Here is a 23,084-nt window from a genome sequence, read left to right as displayed (position 1 = left end):
ATAGACGGCAGAGTCAGGTGGGAAGTGACAGATGATCCACAAATGCGAAAAACACTAAACAACATAAAAGTCCATTGGGGACCTGCGCTGTAGTATTTAGTTGATCTTTTCAGTAGTATGCTCCATCTTTAATTGCAGTGTGTATTAGAACGCAGATGCCAACTCCTGCAGCTCTCTGATCACTCTGACATGTGGGCTAATGAAATAAAAGGCTGGACGTGGGATGGAGCTTTTGATGCCATCTCCTTTTGGGCGGTAAAAGAAAGTTGTTGAAATGCACAGTGATAAATGATGATAAAGCCCTGTCTCGTTTCACTGAGAGCCCATTATGGTGCCATCCACAGAGGTACTTCCATTCTCCCACAGTTAGCGAGCTTCTGCTCATCTATAAAACATGCAGCTTATGTTGAGAGGCTGCTGTAAACGGACAGTTTGTTCATTTAGTAATGTCTGGGGAGACGAGCACTGAGGAGTTCATTTCCATCCTCTGGTCTGAGCAGTGGCCCTGGCAAACAGGACAGACTGAAGCAGTCAGAAGTCAGGAGTATAAGAAATGAATCTATCTCCCCCGTGGATTCAACAAAGCACCAACAAATAGTTTTATATGCACTGACACGATAGCACAACTCAGTGCTTCACTTGTCATGAAAGATGGCATGCATCTGTTATATACTTCAAGTATATACTTTTTTACTTTGAGATTTTCCACTCTGAGGACACAGTTGTTTGCCTCCTGCTGTGCAGTCACGGCCTGCCATGAAAACTGACTATTCTGTTATGAGCTAGATGCACACCAGATGTAACCTTCCCCATCGCTCCGGGTAGTGGACAAAAATGATTTTTACCAATAGTATTGCATGAATCCCTCAATAGTCCTCATTCCTATTCATCATTGTATGTAGTTGCAGTGAGCTATAGCCCAATTAAAGCAGAGGAAATATTTTCAATTCATTTCTGTTTTTTCTGGTCATTGAGGTTATAGTTATAAGCTTTAGTTTTTCAAAGCAAAACTTCATAATGTTTTTTTGTTTTTGTTTTTGTTTTTTTTTAACTTCACTGTCATCCAATTTTGATCAATGAACATTCAATGCTCAATGTCTGATTATAGCAAGCACAGCATTAGCACATTAAAAACCTTAATTTATGCAATTTATTCATTCTTACACATGACAAAAGCACTCTGGTCTGCAACACTGGAGTCAAATAGTTCATGTGAAAATAGAAAATGCCCAACAGCCCTTTGCTCAAAACCATCTTCATTAGTAACCTCGTTTGTGCTGTTGGCTAATTGTAAATGAAATCCACCTTCAGTGCGATGTGGGTTATCCGCTCCACGTACTGCGCCTGGGGGACACATAGCCACAGACCCAGAAAACTTTGCTAATTGAAAAAGTGCTCAGCGTCAAATACACAGCGATTGGTCTTCTCTTTGTGCAATAACAATGCAATCAAAGGGTAAGTGCAGGAAGAATATGTTTACCGCTAATGGTGTGAGAGTGCATTTGCCTAATGAAGCCCAGGGCTGACCCAAAGCTGTCCCATGTTGATACTGTGAAATGCTCTGTTTGGTCCCATGGAAGTTCTTATGATAAAATCTCTGTTCTGATTACTGATAACTCAACAGCGCTGTTTTATATGCAAATCAGTTACAGGTGAGAAAAACACTTGAATTAATCAGGCAAAGAATGCAAATGGAAAAACAGAGATAGTAAATTCTCACATGTAGAATACAACAAATAACTATCTCAATGAGATAAATAGAAAAAGTATACATTTTACCTATCACCTTGAAAGACCAATGCATTTCAAATTAAAAAAGATATTGTGCTATGATCAGCAAGATTCCACCACTTCAGATGAGTTTTTCTGCATTGCTTATTCAACTAGCGGCTGTGACAACATAACTCCAGGTCAAATGAAAATGAACAGGCTAATGTTGGAGGGAGTTTTTGCAGACGCAGCACAAACAGAGGACTGTCTGACCTCTGTCCAAACAAAACCAGGAAGAAATGAGGAATATTTGCTCTGATTGGGCTGCACCAGGACTTGCTGTATTTGGTACAGACGATAATTGTCTCGCCATGAAAGTAATTGAGCGGATTCAGGCATTAACCACATCAGGAGTGTTGTCAATACTGTCAGAGCTGTCTGCACTTTGGGGAAAATTCAATATCCAAGAGAGCCACAGAAGATGAGACATCCCAATTAGTCATCTTCATGTCCGGGTATTACATCCACACTCTGACGGCTGTGTGGGATTATACAACAGCAAACTCATATAATTCACATTTCATTTAGCTACAGAATGTCTAATCTCCACAGGAGGAAAAGCCCAAGCCATAAAAACAGTGTTAAAACGTAAATATGTTGACATGGCACACAGACTGTTCTGATTGAAACAGCAGCTGGTGTTTAGAGGAAAAGCCTAAACCAAGTTTAGCATAATGACGCCATGTACACAGGGACCACATGCACATCCCTGCCCTCCCCTTTCCCTGCTTTTAACCAAACTCACACCCACCTGGACCTAGGAAAAAATACCACAGTGTCCACCTGGACCCAGGCAAAAATACAACTGTGCCCACCTGGACCTAGGCAAAAATACCACCGTGCCCACATCACTGACATTATTGATGCAGTTAGATCATCTGCACTATATGAGGAAATATATTCTCTCTTTGTGCACAATTCACATTTTGCATTACCAAAAATTTACTTGTCAGTCAACTATAACCAGTGTAACGTCTATTGCCTAGTCTGATTCATTTGTATTTTAGTTTACATTTTTTATTATAATCATTAATTTTAATCTAATGATGTAACAATAACCGAAATATTGTGATATCATATTGTCAAAAGTCCCACAATAACTTTGAACTGCAAGCTCCTTTGCCTTAAAGTGTTGTTTTGTTGCAGTAACAGCTAAAACAAAAGGAACTACAAGGGTCAAGATGCTTGCTCTTGCTTTCAGTGCAGACAACATGTAAAGAAGAACTTTTATAGTTTACTTCTTTGGAATATGACGTACAGACATTGTTGACGCTTAAAATGGTTGTTCATAAATATAAAGTAAAAGAATTTGAGAAAAATGAATGCACTAAAAACTGGTTGGTTATTGTGTCATTTCTCCCAAACTTTTTCTTAGCCACGAGGAGTTTCTGCGTGGAAGTTTTCATCCATCACAGCGACGGCACCCACACGTTGATAAAAGCCCGTCTGCTTACTGCACCGTGAGGCTGGTGGTCCCCTGGGGTCCCGCTCGGTCCGGGACGGCTCGATGCTGCTGATTATCCAGGGAACATGGGGGAATTAAATGTGCTGAGAGAACACAACAGCCTCATCCGAACTGCCTTGCTGTCATACATTCATCCTCTGCTTCCTCGGCCTCCCTCTCACCTGGCTGCTGAACAAAGTAGACCTATAAATATACAGTGTCTCTGCACCTTGTCTTCACGTTTGTCAAAAGTGCCACAAGCTTTGACAAAAAATACCCAGATGACAAACACTAGACAGTCTCCTTCGCTCAACGTTTTTCCCATTCTCGATTTTTCCTCAGCAAATTACATTCTTATAAAATCAATCAACACCTGCTCAGAGCCAGGAGAGAAGGAGATGACGAGCTACCTGGCTTCTTATCAAACGAAGGAAACGCTGAAGACGCTTAGGAGCTATTTACAACAGCTAGAGATTCAACTACTGCAGGTACAATTAGCTTTGCATTCCACAGAAGCAGTAACCTAGATAAGGAGATTCAAAATGTCTGACTAGCATTTTCATAGATAACAACACGAAAACAAAAATATCAACTCTATTTTGATAGTTAATGGGGCTGCAAGATGTCGCAACAAGGAACCGGCAAACACAGCAATTAGTAAATGAACAGTTCCACCTGAATATCCAGCTTTATTCATTGAGACATGCTCTGAAGCGCATGAGTTTCTAGTGTTAGTTTAGCACTATCACAGCCATATTTCAGTGTGGTCTCTGAATGTTAACGCTTCTCCTCTCTACACAGAAAGCTTTTAAAAGATCCCACGATGGAAAAAGATAACAGTCTTGTAAGGAGAAACTCGGGCTCCTTTACAATCAGAAAAAAATACTTTAAATCATACTTGGATTCATCATATTGTCATTTTCAGCACAGATGAATGTTACCGTGATGTTTGGATACTACAAACCTGACCTTTTTCAGGAGTATTCTTTCATAGTATCCATTTATAGTAGTTATATCGACTGTACATTTGGTATAGTAGTTTAGTATCCAGTTATTTCATTGACAACGCTGCCTAGCCTATATATATATATGACCATTACGTCCAATCTTCTACGAAAACTAAATGAGACAAAGCTCCAAAACAAACGTAAATCTTGAACACCGCTGAGACTTGCACCGTGCGTCTGAAATCCTCGCCTTATGTGAAACTTTAATCTGCTTTGTTTGTGCACGTAGGGGGGCCGAGATTCTATTAAAAAGATTAAACCCTTTCCATGGCCAAGACAAGCATCAAAGTCCCACCAAATTACGGCCCCATACTCGAGTGGGCTTCTGTAAAGTCACTTATTTGTCCATTTCATCATGCTAATGCAAAAGCCATCAGCCAATTATAGCACCACAGCTGAGCAGGGCCAGACAATAGCAGCTTGCGTGAGACTGTGCTACCTTCACTTTAAGGTTCTCGACGTCTGAATATCACAATAAATCAACACTTAATAACTACTTAACACAATCACCTATGAACTATAATGCATTAACCAGCACTTCAGTTGCTGGCAGTACAAGTCTGTTCCATCTCTTCTCTCTCTTGAATCCATTTCCTTTCTCTTGCTTTAGGATACAATGAAAATCCAATTGTGCGTCTTGGTCAAGTTAAGTCTCCAAAAGAGATTTAATACAGTATGACAAGTCGAGCGTCCAACTATAGATTTTTCTCGGAACGGTTTGCGTAGCTCTAAAAATAACGGTCTTCAGATAAAATGTACTTAAAAGGAGAGGTAGATTCAAAAGAAATACCTTTTGCGTGTTGTATGAGAGCTATAGATGGAGCGCCGTAAATGGGAAAAATATGTTGAATATTTCACTAATAAAAGTAAGTGGCATTCAAGGTATGGCAAATTTGTTTTATTTGGTTACGTATTTTGTTGAAAGCACAGATGGAAATGACTATTACTACTACTACTACGGCGACTTCTACTACTTTGACAATGTTCGGCTGTTCAAGGCTCAGAACTGTTCTTTTTAGTTGTGCATTTGACTGAAAGGTTTTTATCGTGCACTCTTCTCTTTTTATGTTAATTTTATGATCTTTATTTATGTTTTGATGTGTTTGTATTGTGATTTTAATGCCTTTCTTATTCTGTAAAGCACTTTGGATTACTTTGTGCACGTGTACCACTACCACTAGCTATACTGCACGCCCTCACCACCATCACGACTTCTGTAACATTAACTGAACAAAATGAGGCACAGTGCTGCATTTGAATTGGCACTTAGCTGAAGGAAAGCTCAAAATCAGTGCCCAATCTCTTAATCCCCCAGAAGCCACACAATCATTTGTGTCAACACAGGGGAATCCATCTGACTGGGGCCAAAGAGGCTTCATTTACATACACCAGGCAAACGGCATGTCCCAAAATACCACCAGAGAAGCATTATGGAGGGCTGGTCAAACATTACTGACTTTTAGCCATATAAATGATGTAGAATCAATCGGAGACGCAATAGAAGAGGGTTGGAGTCATTCGGGCTGCAGAATGAACCACAGTCAGATAGAAATTACAATTAAAATGGCAAAATCTGCAGTCCTTTGGGTATCGTTACAAGCCTATCCGTTTAAATTTTGAAGTACGATATATTGCTCGAGTAAATATAGACGATAAATGATAATATTGAACCCAAACCAAAAAGCAGAACTACTTTGTCCACTGATCCGAAGGTTGGCAGTTCAAATCCCACCCCCGTAGGATGAATGCTGCCGTTGTGTCCTTGCGTGTATGAATGGGTGAGTGGTTCCTTGATGCATAGTGCTTCGAGAGCCTTGAAGGTGGAAAAGCTCTATATAAAACCCATGAATGTGATGACAATGAAATCAACTGTACATATTATTTCAATACTTTTGCATTTGATATTTTTGTAAATATACTGCAGTAGTTTTATGTGAAACCTGAGAAACATATTTGAAGCAGATGTGGCTGTTGGCTGTAGGGTTGAGCGATAGTGATCTCAGGATATTTTTCTTTTGCGTGTGTGTATTTATAATGATATTCAGATGATAACATGGCAATACATCAAAAATGCGTTTATCACTTTAAACGTAGGCCTTTTAGTTGATTAGCGAGTAAAAATATCACGTAATATCCTTATTTGAAAGTGTAAAAATTAACAAGGACAAAACAAATTAATGCTTTGCTATCATCTCTTTTTACAACAATTTTTTATTATTATTTACTTGATATTCAAATTCTGCATATCTACAAAACAACATTCTTATGCCAAAAGTATAAAGTGTAACATTTTACCATTTTGTTGAAAAAGCTCCTTTGGCATCTCAGAACTTAAGATGTCCCCATTTGAAACAGGGCAGGCTAGCTTAAATATAAGTCAAAGAACTAAAATAGCAGAAATAGTTCAGCGCGAAGTTTTCATGCAAGCTGTACTTAAAAATGTGTGGAAACGTCAGATGAAAACATGTTTGTGAACGCGAGCCCGGTTCCTGTGCTTTGAGGAAAGTTGGTACAGGCTCATAAATATTGAATGAAGGAAGTGCCGGGGGTTAGACCAAGTGGATTCTCGTTTAAAATCTCCACAACATCAGCGCGATCGTTTCCAGCGCTACAATCTCTCTCCTAAAAAGGACGTTTATTGTTTGGCAAACACAGAATATCTGGAGAGGACGAGACTCATGTTCCAATCTGTGAGACACATTGATAGTCGAGGTAGAGTCGACAGTAATGCCGCATTGGGTCATTTTATTTCTGCTAAAGCACTACATTTTCTGGAGAGCTAGAATTTATTTTAACAACTGCAGTGCCTCACAAGAAATGGGGCTGTGAAGCTGGGGCATAAAATTATGAAATAAAGTGGCTGGTGAAAGAAAATTACCTCGCTCCAAGAATAAGGCTGAGCTGCCAAAGTGTTTTATACTCCTTTACTTGTAACATTATGTAGCTTATTACTTTAACCATTACTATTACCTTGCTATTATACATCCAGAGCCATTACAGGGAGAGCTTGGCACCAGAGGGCTATAACCAAGTAGCTCATCAGTATTTCTGCCTAGGCACACACTTTGTGAATCTGAACCGTCGGCAAGGTTTACATTATTTTGAACTGTATATTAAACCGCTAAAATGCAAAAGTGATATAGGCAAAGGATATCTTGGGGTTTTATCGTTGTTTTTCGTATGTATCGCGTTATCCGTGTAAATACGCCATATAAATAAACTTGGATAACGTGATATAATCGTTACCATTTTGGCCGTGATAATCGTGACACCGAATTTCAGTATCGTCCCATGCGTAGTTAGTACTGCCATCATCAGAGGAGCTCACTTGAACATCGAAAAGCGTAACAAAACGATAAACAAGATTGATTTAAATGCAGTTGCAACTTGCACACTCACACTCCCACATAAGTAGATAAGAAGAACAGATGCCATTCTTATCGTCACCCTCCTCCTCAAACCTGGATGTATGCACCACCTTTTCACTCGATAAATAAATAAATGCTGTTGCCAGGTGTTGTTTACAAACTTTGAAATTTCAGATCCTTACAAAATGGGGACGACCACAGGAGATGAAGTTAAAGCAGGTAAAGGAGCAGGACTATTGTAAATGCTGTAATCTTAGAGTTTGCATAATATCTTCTGTATAAACAATAAAACGTCTTGTCCGGTATATGAGCTGGGATGTGGAAAAGTAGTGGTAGTTTAAACCTCTACAATTGATTCTTTTGTTAGTTTAGCAGTTCATTTTTCATTTTTTTTTTGCAATTCAAGCTTAGGCATGTTCAAAATGTGCACTGTGAACTGATTTTTCATTCGATATGTCAAATCTAGTGGTGGAATGTAAGTAAAAGTAGTAAAGTACTGTAATTAAGTATACATTTTCAGTATCTATATTTTGCTGAAGTAGATTTTCCAGTGGATACTTTTTACTTTTACTTCACTACATTTGAGAGCAGGTATCTTACTTTTCAGTCCTGTTCAAAAACATAGTGTAGTAGAAAGTACAAAGTATTTTTTTTATTATTGTTTGAGACCTGCTGAAAAGGCTGAGGGTTTATTTCTAACACGTTCATAATTTCAGCAAACAAAAACATACAAATAACAATCTAGGGGAAAAAAACAATTGATTCTATTGTTTCTGTTGAACAAAATTCAGCACAAATCTATCAAAATCACTACATTTGAAGCTTTATTAGATCTCAAAATCTGCGTGAAATACTTTTGCTTTTTACTCTTTAAGTGCATTTTTAAACAGGTGCTTTAATACTTTTACTTAAGTGAAAATTTTACATGAAAAAAATCTACTTGAGGGTATTTTTCTCCAGTATCTGTACTTTCACATAAGTAACAAAACTGAGTACTTCTTCCCCCACTGCTCAAATCTAACCCTGTCAGAAAAAAGCAACGTTATATACTACATAAACTGTACCAGTTTAAATGATTCTCAACAGTACAGATTAACACAGACAAAAGTGAAGCAGGCAGGAAAATCAGCCAATACAAAGAGCTGGAGAGAGCGAGAGGAGCAGGCGATGCACAATGAACTCCGATTCAAATTGGGGGGTTGTCAAAAATCAGTGAAACGTTTACACACGACCAAACGGCGCAAACGCAGCAGAGAAACAGTCAGCGGCGAGGGGTTGATTTTCTGATCCTTCCTTTCAGTCTGGCAGTCTGAAACGCTCACCCCGCATCACCCTACGATCTGACACGTAACAGGCCTGGCTCCTTCCATTGTAGATTCAGAAGACGACGAGGCTCTCCAGCTCTACAAATGAAACCGTATATTTCTTTACAAGCATTTGAAAAACAGACACATTTGGCGTGTAGACTGAATCAGAAATCATTTTGACGATTCGAGTTTATACGGTGTTTAATATTCAAATATGACATTGACTTATATGTTTAGAACGTTTGAGAAATTAAGAGCGAGTATGGAATTTCGCGTTCTCACCTTGAACTGCTTTTACAGACAAAAATCTAACACGAACGATAAAAATTATATATTTAGTTCAAATTAAATGCACAACCTGCTCTGTCATGCCCCCTCAAACTTTTCATAACTGATGCTGAGATTTCTATGGAGCCACAGTGCCCCCTACAGACCAAATCTAACGCACCAGGTCTGTCAGCAAATGAATACTGCTGTTAGATTCAAAAGTAAATATACTCGTTTAGACTTCATCAACAGAAAACCAAGGCAGAGTTTGTATCTTTCTATATAAACGGCACTTATAGACTTGACACATATTGAATTGAGATGCATTACTTGCTGAAAGAACTGTTTTTCTTCCTTGCACTTTGAAATGATCGGCTGAGTGTTAGATATAGAATTGCGGAGGTTGAATGGAGGTGAGAGAAGAGGGGAAGACAATCAGGGATGCAAACAGAGGCTTAACAGCAGTGACTTATGTCCTCCTCAGAGACATGTGAGGACACGCTCTGAATGAAGAGCAGCAGCTTAACAGTCTAAACACTGCTTTGTCATAGGCTGGATGTGTATGTTTGAATATATTTAAGGGAGGAGGCGGGTGCCGGACATTTGGAAAGGACAGTAATGGGAAGCAGTACTTAGATACATTAGGTTTAGTCACAATTACTTGATGGTTTTGTGCTTCTAGTAATAGTAATATTTTACAGTGTAGCATTCAGTGAATCTACAAAGTGACAGAAGCTTTATGTTGGCAATATGAAATAGATGTGAACAGTTGTGTTTGTTGCACCGCTCTTGCAGAGAAGATGTTGTTTTTCTCATTTTTGTGCAATATCCTGGAAATGACAAAGTGATTTTTTTTTATACGCAATTACATTAACTTCAAAATATAAATCAGATCTAACTCATTTTTATTCTTCCATAAATACTCTTCCTTCAGGTACTTCTAATACCACTACTTAAACATTATTTTACTTACTACTTACAATGTTTGTCCTCTCTGCCCACCTCTTCTCTGTATCCCCTTCACTTCAGGCTCTTATCTATAATTAGACACATACTGAACATATAAAATCCAGCAGTGTCTTATTATTTTTGAGTTTATTTTAGGGGTCAGCAGCTTTGAGCATGAAGCTACTCCTTGGGCAGTCGAACATTTTATGCAATATAAATTCACCGGGAACAGGCACAGGTATCACTTCATTATGACACCAAGTGAGACATTTAGGAAAAACATTTATTATAAGTATTAGAAACAAAACTTCCGAATGGCGATTTTCCATTTGTTTATTTGAATCAGAACAGGGTCCAAATACATTTCCTGTCATGAACACAAATTTGAGGACTTTTGGCCATTTAAAAGTTAAAATATGTTTATTGTGTATCACTTGAAAGCCACGAGAGCAGATTTATATTAGGTTATGAATGCAAGAATGAAGGCATGAGGTCATAATGCCTCATCGTAACATCAGGGAGTATCTACAGTAACACCGGACACTTATTCCAGGAAATACAGTTTGCAGCTAGAATAGTGGATGTAAAACGTATTGTGTCAACTAGAAACAGACAAGCGCTAACATTGTTTACAAAGCTAACAGGAGTAAAAACAGAGGCAAAGTCAGAGGTGGGGCTGGTTTGTCAGGTTACATTTAGAGACTGGCAGAGCATGTGGGAGACCCTGGTCCTCCCTGTGCACCGCGCGCTGCTGACACGATTAACTGGACCTTTTAGCGCAATGCAGGCCACTCACCACTAGAGTCATTTCACTGTTCAGCAGAGCAGCACCACACGCAGCCCTGGGCATTGATTTCCATCCACACTGTGACAGGGCAACAATCACAAGTTTGCCCAAGAAGTTACCACACTCCCGGGGAGGTTTATGATGCACCGAGGCGACATCTGGGTATCTAAGCAACAGACTCCGAGAGAAACGACAAGTTTCACACCAGACACACATGTACTTCTCTTTTAATGCTAATTTTATGATGATTGTTTATGTTTTGATTTGTTTGTATTGTGATTTTAATGTATTTCTTATTCGGTAAAGCACTTAAACTTGCCTTGGTAACTGTGTGTTGAATGCAATAGAGAACATTAAGATAAACAGCATACGATATTACATCAAGAACATAAATCCCCACAATTATACATGTACTTTTCTAGGATTCAAACTAAATCAGGACTAAGCCGATAATATATCTAGGTCTAATCAAGTTCTTAACCAGGACTACACCAGAACATACAGGGGCAAATCCAGAAATAAGCACTACACCAGCACAAAACCAAGGCCAAAATAACAATACATTTCCAGAAATATCCAAAGATTTCCATATTAATATTCCCGTATTCCAAGAGATTGTGAACCACCATCAATAACATCCCATTTACACATTCAGAAGTACATGAGATCTAGTCCTAACCATGAATAAACAAAGTGAAACCGTACAATTATCCACAGCTGCCCTGGGGCTAAGAGACATGGCCTTATCAACGATCACACCAAACATCCATTAACCAATTATCACACCCTTTTCATACTTAAAGTGTCTTGCCCGAAGACAATTAATATTTTTTCATCGAGATTGAGATTCTGTTATTTCTAATTGTCAATGATATGCTTGGATCCTTTTAATCAAGAGGTCTTTTTACTCCATTATCAATAAAGGCTTTTGTGTTATGAAGCAGAGTACAGACATGGAAGAAGAGATCTGACCTATTTTTGTTAAATTGCTTCACTTAAGTCTGTCTGGTTTTATGTTCAAGAAATTAATTAATATTGAAAGTCTAACATCACAAAATAAATTTGAATAAATGTTGTCCAGCCATTCTAAAAGGACACAATGACATAACCATTCTACCACGGAGGATTCAAATATATATGTTAAAACAAATAAGCCAAGGTCAATGAGGAGGTGGGTAAGTGTCTTGCCAAAGGACACAATAAGGCAAGACAAGTTTATTTGTACGGCCAAATTTGTACACAAAGTAGTTCAAAGTGCAAAGAGACATTAAAATCGTAATACAACAAATCAAAACATAAATAATCATCATAAAATTAACATTAAACTAGAAAAGTGCAGAATAAAAACCTTTTCAGTCATATGCACAGCTAAACAGAACCACTTTGACCCTGGATTTAAACATTGTCAAAGTAGAGGCCTTTCTCACATCTTCAGTAAGACTGTTCCAGGTTTTAGCTGCATAAAACTGAAACGCTGATTCCCCATGTTTAGTCCTGACTCCGAGGACCTCAGGGACCTGCCTCCTGCTGGTGACGTGAGTGTGAGATGGTTCATATGGCACTACCATGTGAGAGATGCACTTTGGTGCCAGGCCATGGAGAGACTTGTTCACAAGCAGAGCTGATTTAAAGTCTATTCTCTGAGCCACAGGAGCCAGTGCACAGACCTGAGAACAGGACGTATGTGCTTGTACTTCCTGGTTCTAGTCAGGACCCGAGCAGCAGTGTTCTGGATGTACTGCAGCTGTCTTAAGGCTCAAACACACGGATAAGTCTCTCCAAGTCATACCTTTGATTTTTGTAATGTTTTTAGATGGTAAAAAAGCTGCAGATGTTATTGTTTTCATGTGGCTGTTCAAGTTAATCTACAACAGTATTTCATTTGTGGGATGAACCTACCAACTTGCAGGTCACTGGATCTGACCATTCTACCAGTAATGCTTATGATGAGTGAGAGGTTCGAACAGCCAACGCTCGGATCAGTGAACAGACACTCTACTAACTGAGCTACTGTCACCCCAAAATACAGCTCCAATAGACAACAGTTGGAGACAGTATAGCAGATAAAGGAAGAGAGCAGTAGAAACAAAAGAGGTTTATAAATACTTTGATTACAGTGTGACTCACCTGCAACAACAATGAAGTAAATTGCAGTAATGGAGATTGTGTGCAAGTAAGCATTAGAGCAGTGCTAGTGTTTGAGTGGAGGAGACACTCGCAGCTTTGCCACAGAGAGGTTCTGTGTGAACTGCAGAGACAGGCAGACCCAATCCTTCTCCTGAGGCTCAGGTTTTTGTGCAGCACATTCTAAACCTGACAGAAAATCTAATGAAGAACTACCTGACAAGATCCCAAAACTCAACTCTTCCAAATGCCAGGGGTTTTAGAGGAAACACAAGAGGCAGGAGTTATTGTTAAACTGACGTATTGTTAGACTGAAGTGTTTTGGGTGGATCACGTTACATCCTGGCAATTTAGATTAACAATAGCAGCATACTTTTATTGTGAAGGGATAGGAAGATAAGATTACCGTACTTTTATTTGTGCCACAGTGAGGAAATTTCAGTCACTTACAGTTCAAGGACGACAGGAGAAAAGTTATGCAAAGTAAAATCAAGAGGAATGTCTGTTAAAAGCAGACGTAAACCTAACAACACTCTGCAAGTAGAGTAAAAATATAAGGCTATAATGCTATTTTATCAATAACATCTGCAGCTTTTTACCATCTAAAAAACATTCCAAAATTAAAAAGTATACGGTCTAAACCAGGCTTGGAGATCCATGCATTTGTCTCCAGTAGGTAATGGTCTGCTCACTGGCCTCTCCAAACGAGCCTTAAGACAGCTGCAGTACATCCAGAACACTGCTGCTCAGGTCCTGACTAGAACTAGGAAGTACGAACACATAAGTCCTGTGCTCAGGTCTCTGCACTGGCTCCTGTGGCTCAGAGAATAGACTTTAAAGCAGCTCTGCTTGTGTACAAGTCTGTCCATAGCCTATCACCAAAGTACATTTCCGACAGGTTAGTGCCATATGAATAATCTCACACTCTGAGGACTTCAGGGACCGGCCTCCTGCTAATGCCCAGCATCAGGACTATACATGGGGAATCAATGCAGCTAAAACCTGGAACAGGTTTCCTGAAGATGTGAGACTGGCCTCTATTTTGACAGTGTCTAAATCCAGGCTCAAAACGGTTTAGCTGTGCATATGACTGAAAGGTTTTTATTCTGAACTCTTCTCTTTTAAAATGTGAATTTTATGATTATTTATGTTTTGATTTGTTTTTATTGTGATTTTAATGTCTTTCTACAAATAAACTTGCCTTGCCGCATATATGTACAATAAGTGGCTTTGGTTATGGTTACAGTGCAGCATATGGACAGAATCAGCTAAATAGCAGGTAAACTAATACATGAGACACAGGACTAGTGTTGATTGCACAGTCTAATACTGCAGGCACGATCTGATCTACATGTTTTACCATTTTATAGAGACTGTTTATAAATAAAGAGAATCCATTTCTAAAAGCCAAAATTATGAAGTAGGGTCTCTCCATTAAAGCTTATGGCAAGAACATAATATTTTCTGCTCTTCAAACCCATTTATATGCACCGTTATTCTGCCACTGTTGTAGAGGTTTTAAAATAACCTCAATTTCTCAATACATTTCAAATATCAGAGGCACTTTTATGACTCTAAGCAAATGTAACTTTCAAGCTAAATTCACCAATGCCCTTGCGTCCAGATTTCGCTAGCCAATTCTCCATCACCATGTGTTATAAAACACAAAATAAAATATTTGGAAAAGGTTTACAAATGTTAATGGCATCATTTTGCAAGCCACAGCTGTCTTCATGTGAAAGAGCTTTGACAATAAAAGGTAATATGTTTCTCCTGAAGACTAGAAATACAGCTCGAGCCTTTGAGACGCGTGAATGGTCATGATGGAATACAATACACTGGCCTCCTTCTTGCTTATTCTGACAGCACATCTACATGCACATAAAGTCTATTTAGTTCATGGTCTTGTGCTCTCAGAGGGTCAGCTCTCATTAAACCAGTGATGTGCCCGATTTATACAACAGAATACCAATAGGGTTCTTCACTCATCTACACCCGTTCATTCTTTGCTGTCCCGTAACCCTTATGCCAGAGCACAGTAAATTCAAATGTGTAAAAATGATCTAATGTGAGGAGATGGGAAAGGTTTACAGCAGGTAATGTATAAGGAGTCAAGCCTTGTGAATTATTAACATCAAGAAGACACATGCTCTGGACTTGCTCCTGACAGACGTAGCATACTCCATATATAAAGCAAGCTGTACCATTGCCATCATTACAGTGTCATCATTACCCCTTGGTAATAAAATGTATTTTTTCTATGTACTTTTACACAATCCTGTTAGCCAAATGTCATGTTTTTTCTTACTAACAAATTAAAGGAGTCCAGCTGTTTGCATTTACATTGTTTAGTGAAAGAAATTGGTTTCATTCTTATGGTATAAATCAATATGCGCAGAACAAACATTCCATGTGGTTAATGACAAAAAATGAACATTGTCTTTGTTTAAGTCCTCACTGAAGCCCTCTTTAATTCGCTTCTGTTCTGTTCTTTAAACAGACTTTATAAAGGGTTTGTTCCATTGTGTGGGTCGCCTGCTGCCCTGACAGACCCAAAGCACCTTGATGTAATTTGGCTCATTCGCAGCAAAGCCCAGTCTCTTAAATCATGTCCCCGAGTTCCTCTGGTTCTCCACACACTGCCACCCAGGTGGCTCCAACCATCCTGTGCAGCCAAACAGAATTAAGACCGAATTTAAAACTCAATGAGGCTAATAATTAAACTTTAATGGACAGCATAAAGCACCCAGCACCTTTTAAATGCTGTTGTCTCTACCAAGCTGTGGACTAAACTATCTCTTTTCCACAGGACAGATACATCACTATTAACCCCATTTACTTTTAGAAAAAACCTAAAGTACATTGAGCATTGAGAGGAGCCTGTATCACACGAATACAGCAGCACACATAACACGCACTGTATGTGAAGTGCAGAGGTTAATCTATGACGGACCACATTGCACAGTGCATAATCTCTCAGTGGAAATCAGCATATGAAAACAAGGCACAGCACTGCTTGTGTTTCAAGAGCAGAATTGATTAAAGAAACAAAGCCATGTTCATCTCCAGCTTTGACAACAAGGGAGCAGGCCACACATATAATATTGTGTAGACTAACAGCTCAAAGAAATAGCTCAATAGATGACTTGCAAACACTACCTTCTTTTTACTTGTCATAATTCATAAAAAAAATATTCATGACAACTTTTAAATAATGACCAGATTTGCAATTTTAAATAAACCAAAATTATGAGAAAACACCTCTCCATTGCTGTTATGTCAGACAGATGCACTTCACAGCTGAAAATTAGACCAACGAAGCAGCAAATAAGCAACAAAAGCAACAGGTGAAGCAGTGGCTCAGCATTTGTGAGAGTGCGTGGGCTGTGAGTTGGCTGCAAAAAATTACATAACAAATAATTGAACAGAATATCTTGTGTCAACTACGCAGCATTTACTATAAAACAACCAATCAGCAAATACAAAGGTAAACAGCAATACGTTTAAGTAATCCCACAACAGTGTCATTGATCTACAGCCCTTCAAATGTGAAGAACCTGCATTTCCTGAGTATCACCACCAGAGGGCAACAAATAGCTACTTTAGTTTGCTCTTACCAGCATTGACTATGGCATCCACCTCCAGCAGCGTGATGTCTCCTTTGTAGAGGGATACTTTATTAGACAGCCCTCCTCCACTGGTCACCTGAGCGTCCTCCTCCTCATTGTCATTGACTGAAATACAACACCGCAGAAGTATAGTTATTACTCAAACTACATAAACACATTCAACCTTAATTATTTCTATATAAATTAGACTAAAATCAGTTATATAATGTTTCAAAAGTATCTTACTGCCACACATGGCTGCCTTTGGCATGGAGACTTTGCTAAAATTATTAGATAGGACACGGATAAGTAAAAAAGTAGAACTAGCATCATGCACAAAACATGCCCAAGTGTGAACAATTAGAAAGAAATCTGTTGGGTCACATCAGATGTATCGGTTTACATGACAATATTTCAATAATCTGACCATCCCATTCCATATTAGTGTGCATGTAAACATAGTCAGAGTTAGATCCATTACATCTTAGACCAGAGGAGTGATTCATTAATGACACTGGTAAAAACATTTCACCTACAAACACCGACCACTGACCAAGCCTATCCACTCTTCAAAACTCGGGATAATCTATTCCAAATATGTTATAAGTTAAGTTATAAGTTTTCCTTATTTTCTTTATTCTAAATCTGTATGATGCTGTAATAAAATGCTGTTGGCCATACTGCTGTTTTCGTCCCTCCAGGTTGGGATCTTGTCCAGGGAGACATAGTCCTGGCGACGGTACTCCTTGCGCCTTTCCTCTCGATCTAGACGGAGCAGCCTCTCTGTGGAAGACAAAGAGAAGAAATGTTTAGAATAATAATGCATTCATCTAATATATACTGCCAGACGGCTCAAGGATACAATTTTATGCATTATTAAATCACTCCCCACTGGGGCTGGGTGATATGACAAAAATGTATCATTATCACATTTATTCATCAGAAATCTTTATTTTATTTTATTTTGTCAAATTAAAAATAAATTAAATTACTGATAGGTTCACAACCTATATTAGAGTTCAAAAGAGAAGAGAAGACAAGAGAGATTATTTTGTCTCAATATTGAGGAGAAAGAGCGGAGAGGCAAAAAACCCCAGTTACAAACCACCACCCTTTCTGTCTTTTATTTTGAATCCATCAATTACATTTGATATTACTTTCTTGCCATTTAAAACAAAAGAAATGTCAAATTGCTTTTTCCAACACCTGAACTCTCCTCAAAAATATGATTTTACTGACAGAGGATTGGCTGTAGACTTAAAAATATAAAAATAACCCAAGCTGATCATTGAAGTGATGACCAAATCTCAATCTTGATTACATTTTGACTAATTGCACAGCTCATTGGTCATGGTAAGCTACTTTTGCAGCCACAGCTGCCCTTGGGTAGATTGTTACATTCATCTGCACCTACCATCTCTCTAACCACCAATGACACACTCACACAACACAATCTCAGGGAAGGTGAGTAAAAAAACACAACAGCAGTACTGGTCTGAGCTGGGACTAAACCACTGAATCACAAAAGTCAAAGTTGAGAGTAAGATGTGTGAGTAACTGAAATACAAATATACAGAATGACAGAAATATTGGAAAAAAGGCCCTTTAGCCTGACAAGAAAACACATCCGATGAGCTAAGACTGTCCAGGGCTCGCTCATTTCGCACAGCTGCTTTTATTCTAAAGGAATGAATTAAAGGGAATGAATCATTGGAGTGCTTTCTGGACTAAAAAAGTGCAAACTTACCCAAATAGAGCTTGGGATAATCATCACACATTATAAGAATCATCAGTTAACCTAACATTAAACCAATGGAGAGTTTAAGATGCTCAATGTTGCCTTACACTTGTAATACACTTTACAGGCTTGTCAAAGCCTCTGAAAGGGCTACACTGTGGTCATTATTCATTCACTCCACACTTGGTGGTGGTAAGCTACTATTGTAGCCACAGCTGCCCGGTTGTAGACTCATGGAACTGAGGCAGCCAATCTGCACCATCGGCTCCTCTGACCAACCAACACTAATTACTGATGCATACATCACATTCATACTGGGGATGTGGGTGGAGTACAGACAGAACTTGGTCTGAGCAGGAATCAAACCTTTGACCTTCAGGTTGGTGGATGAGAGCTCTATCCACTGCAGTGTTTAGTGTGACACATATACTTTTCAATATAGTGTGATAGATGCATTTGCCCTTACTGACCCAGCAACTCATTTGTTTGTTCCATGGCTCTTTCTGATTACTTCTTTATGTTGCTTTTGCTAATGTATCTCTATGGACGTTTGGCATAGCTGCCAGTAACAAAGTTTTCCATATTGGCTCTCTAGCTCTATAGTGCAATAGTAATTCAAATGGAAGTGTCTAATGGAAATAAAAGATGGATACTTTGATAAATACAGACTACGCAGGGTAAAACCAGATTGCTGTGCTTTGATGCTGTTCAAATGGGAGATAACAAAATGTACTCTTTTACGATCAAAAATCTAACGCTGCAGCTTTCATGTACGTATAAGGTATTTCCCTCACTAACTCAGCCTTTTGTTGCAAACATCGTTCTTCTTTTGTTTTTACAAATTACTATTCAGTGCATCTCCCAGGTCTTGCTCAAGGCCTATCACTACAAAAAGTAAGTCAGTGCAATACAATGTTAAGTCTCAGTATCATCTACATTTGGACTTGCCTTGATCTTCTCTTACAGCACTTTGAGCTTGACTGGTTTAAGGCTATATGCTCCGAATATTAAATTGGGTTTACTTTGATGTTCAGATCATGCTGCTACCTGCTCAGCCTAGAAATTGGGGCTAAAATTAATTACTACCTTTACTATAGCAGTGATAATCATCATAGCCCATACCTATTCATGTCTAATTTTAACCACCAGCGCTGAGCATTGATTAATATACATGGAAAGTAAACATTCAGTGCAATTGCTCCTCCATCTAGTACAGCCCACTCTGACACAACAACCGTGGAGTGCCTTGCTCAAGGGCACCATGATTCCAGTTCTTCTGGCAGGGATCAAACTGCCAACATAACAGTGCAAAGTTCCCTTAGTGGGTTCTGCTTCTTCTTAGTTCTGATAATAAAGTGAACGTGATTGTACTGCGCATGCTCAGTAAGTAGCACATTTGAGAACACCTGGCAACACCTGTCAACTGTGCAGGCGTGTGCACAGACAGCAAGATAATAAGCAACTAACAATGCTCTGTTTAGTTTTGCTCATTCATTTTACATTTGCACAGGTTTAGTCTCTAGTACTGCCTCGTGCATGCTAGATTCCCAAAGCACGTGGTGGCTCGAGATACAATTTACAAATGCACCTGCCATTAGTGCAGCCTACACCAAATCTGTGAACAGAAACTGTACTGATTGACACATCCCTCAGCAATAGTAACAAGACATGCAGTTAGAAAGATGTTTACAAGATGTGTTTACCTTAAAAGCCTGTGTCCCATCACACAGGTGGAGGGATGGATTAGTTTGGTTCCCTAAGCCTGCAGCCTGCTTGAATAATTAGGGATCAGGGATGGAGTAGGAGCGTTTTAAATGTAAGCTAATCATCTTGCAAAGAGAAACATGGGGATACCGAGTGTTGTTCAGATGATCAAGCATGCAATGAGGTAACCAAACACCACGCAACATCCATATAACATGTGTACAGCTGCCGTGAAGGATGCACAAGAAGTTATCAGCAATAGACAGGAGACAGGCACACGCTGTCAATCTCCTGCTGTGCTCGAAAATCACGCTGTCTGCCATAGAGATGATGATAGCTTGATACTACCCAAAAGAAGCCTTACCTTTCTCATTCTTCCAGTCCTTTTTCTTTTTGCTCATACTTCCGGAATGATTAGACTTTGAATGGTTGTTTTTTGAGTGTGGCAACCCCAGGCTCACAGTAAATAGTGATCCGGAGGGAAAGTGAAAGGCAAAGTGAAACAGCCTCTTGACGGTGGTCTCACCTGTGAAGCTGTCAAATTTCTATGGACCTCAGTGGGCTCAACCTACCGTGATTGCGCCGTAAATTATGTGTACGGATTCCAGGCGCGTGATTGGCTAAAAGGAACCCGGAAGTAGGTTTGTGATTGGTCAGACGCTGCTGTCAATCACGCGCGCGCCACAGCCTGGTCAGGGGAGGTAGGCTGTGCGCAGTAGTTCATCCTCTTGGCGTGAGGAGGCAGAGCAAACGCGCCGGGGAAATGCCAAGTTGAGCCTGATGATCTGACAGGAACATGTCCGGAGCTTTTGGTATGATTAGTTGAAATGAAAAATTGTAATAATTATGAAATGGCATGATACAAAACAACATATTCTGAAGTGAATTTTAAATGTGATATGTTCAGCAGCAGTCCATTGAAGAGATTTTAATTCTGTAATTCTGCATACTCTTTAAACAGTCTATGATTAGGGGCTATTATCCTATTCAGTGCATGTAATAAAAAAAAAAAAAAAGAAAGACATTTCATACAACAGTGTCATAAAGTTGAACATATGGAAATTAATAAGGAGCAGAAAAAAATTAACAATTCACCTCTTTTATAAATAAATAGATATATACATTTATTAATTTGATATGCTAGCAGCGTGCAAAATATACTGTAATTCATACCAACCTACTATTGTTCTCTGGCTTATACTGTATTCTGTGGGATAGAGGAGATCAGTACTAAGTCAGGCTGTCATATGGGCCAGACTGGTTCCAGAGACCACCGTCTGTCATCTGTTGTGCTGCACTGCTCCGGTCCAGACCCATCTGCTCTAACTAACCCACAAGGGACAGGCTATTTTATCCAAACCGGATTTTGATCCGTTTCATTTTGAATTCCATCCAAACAGTGAATCATTTGAAGTGAATTTGCAGAGTTTTGAGAAGTCAAGTAGTGAAAACAACAAAGTGAAGTAAATTGAACTTCTTCCCCATAAATTGCTTTATATTTCTTATTGTTCAAGATATGACACCAAAAATAGACTACAGTTTTACAGTACAGACTACAATTTTAATAGTTAAATTGAATGTTGTTTTCTGACTGAAAAGTCTGAATATCTTCTCATGAAATTGTTTTAACTGCATTTAAATAAGTTACATATTATGCAACACCCTTTTGAAAGATTAACACATGCTGCATGCAAAGTGAGATTAACTGACATTTCACTTTTATCAAAGTTGAACTTTGCTGCATGTTTCCATAGATACCACTAGATGTCAGTGTTGCATTATAATTTTTGCAATCACTGAGTAAAGATCATCTTAATGTATTGTTATAATGTATCTATTCTCATTAGATTTTTTGGGGTAATCCCAAAATCTAGAGGTTACATCAGGTTGTTTTTCCCCATGCTTTATATATAGTCAGATATCTTGGATTCTTTATGAATGGCAGTTGTATTACACATACACTTTTTACATTGTTGTAAAACAAGGCCAGAGCCTTGTATAAAGTTAGAAACATTTTCTTGTCAACATTAGAAATATTCTTTAAAGCCTTGTCTTGACTCTGTCCAGAATGTTACATGTTGATAATGTTCCAAAAATATTAACCAATACGTTTTGTGTGTAAAGAAAAAGGTTATTTCACATAACCAATTGTAGTCTTACTGTGGTGAGTCTTAGGTCTGATCAGTGATTGATAGATGGAACTTGTGACCTTTTATGCAAGTTTATTTAAGATATCATTTTATTGGTTGGAGTGTTGTTGTGTCATGCATTATGAACTATTTTGATTGATGATAAACACAGAAGTTCAAACTTGGCTATGTTGTTCTAATATTTCTTCAGGCGAATACAGAGGAGGATCTATTTATGTGGTGTGTAGGCTATAGTCATGGTTACAGCACCAAGTTCAAGCCAAAGTCTGAACCCAACGGGCTGCACCTACAAGTCATGAGTCAGAAATGTTGTTGTCTTAATTTGTATGTTTTTGTATTCCGCTTCAAAATCATAGCAACATAATAACAGCTTGCACTTATCTACAGCAAAATGCACAAATTGGTCCAAAGGCCTCAGGGCAGATAAACAACTTGCTACAACAAGTTATTCATTTTTATATTTCCCCTTTCACTTAATTTTCATGAGACTTATCAATGTCATTATGATTTATATATTAAGTCTGGTCCCACATTATTTGTGTCATACATTTGGTGATTTCACAGACAAATGAAATATTACTGAAGGGTTAAATCAACTCATTTTAAGCATTTGATGTAGACTACTGTACATCCTTGAGGCAACCAGCTGACACCATTCATTGTAACCTGTTTGTTTACGTAATGTTGCTCTCGCCAATACATATTCAGAGGATTAAAGGAAACGTACCTTAGTGCAGCATGCAACAGTTAATTTAACGATTTGCTTAGCCAAACTTGTTTTGTCTGATTGCATATAGTGTATACATTCTCCTATGCATGTACGCTTCATCAGTGAGTTTCCAATACTGTCAGTGCTACAGGT

General features: G+C 38.7%; 1 protein-coding gene across 2 annotated transcripts in view; it reads right to left on the bottom strand.

The window, feature by feature from the left end:
- macrod2 (mono-ADP ribosylhydrolase 2) overlaps positions 1–20,653 on the bottom strand; it is a 595,671-nt gene extending 575,018 nt beyond the window's left edge. Inside the window, exons 1-3 of one of the 2 annotated variants that reach the window (XM_033979597.2) lie at positions 20,437–20,653; positions 17,312–17,413; positions 16,640–16,756 (exon numbers count right to left, since the gene is read on the bottom strand). In XM_033979597.2, the coding sequence (XP_033835488.1) occupies positions 16,640–16,756; positions 17,312–17,413; positions 20,437–20,473 (256 nt within the window). In that variant the 5' untranslated portion in view covers positions 20,474–20,653. The remainder of the gene's footprint in view (positions 1–16,639; positions 16,757–17,311; positions 17,414–20,436) is intronic. The other variant, XM_055227511.1, reaches the window with a different exon arrangement.
- Positions 20,654–23,084: the final 2,431 nt, after the last annotated feature.

Source organism: Periophthalmus magnuspinnatus, chromosome 15 (assembly GCF_009829125.3).
Source record: "Periophthalmus magnuspinnatus isolate fPerMag1 chromosome 15, fPerMag1.2.pri, whole genome shotgun sequence".
NCBI lineage: Eukaryota > Metazoa > Chordata > Actinopteri > Gobiiformes > Gobiidae > Periophthalmus > Periophthalmus magnuspinnatus.
This window is presented reverse-complemented; position numbering and strand designations above follow the sequence as displayed.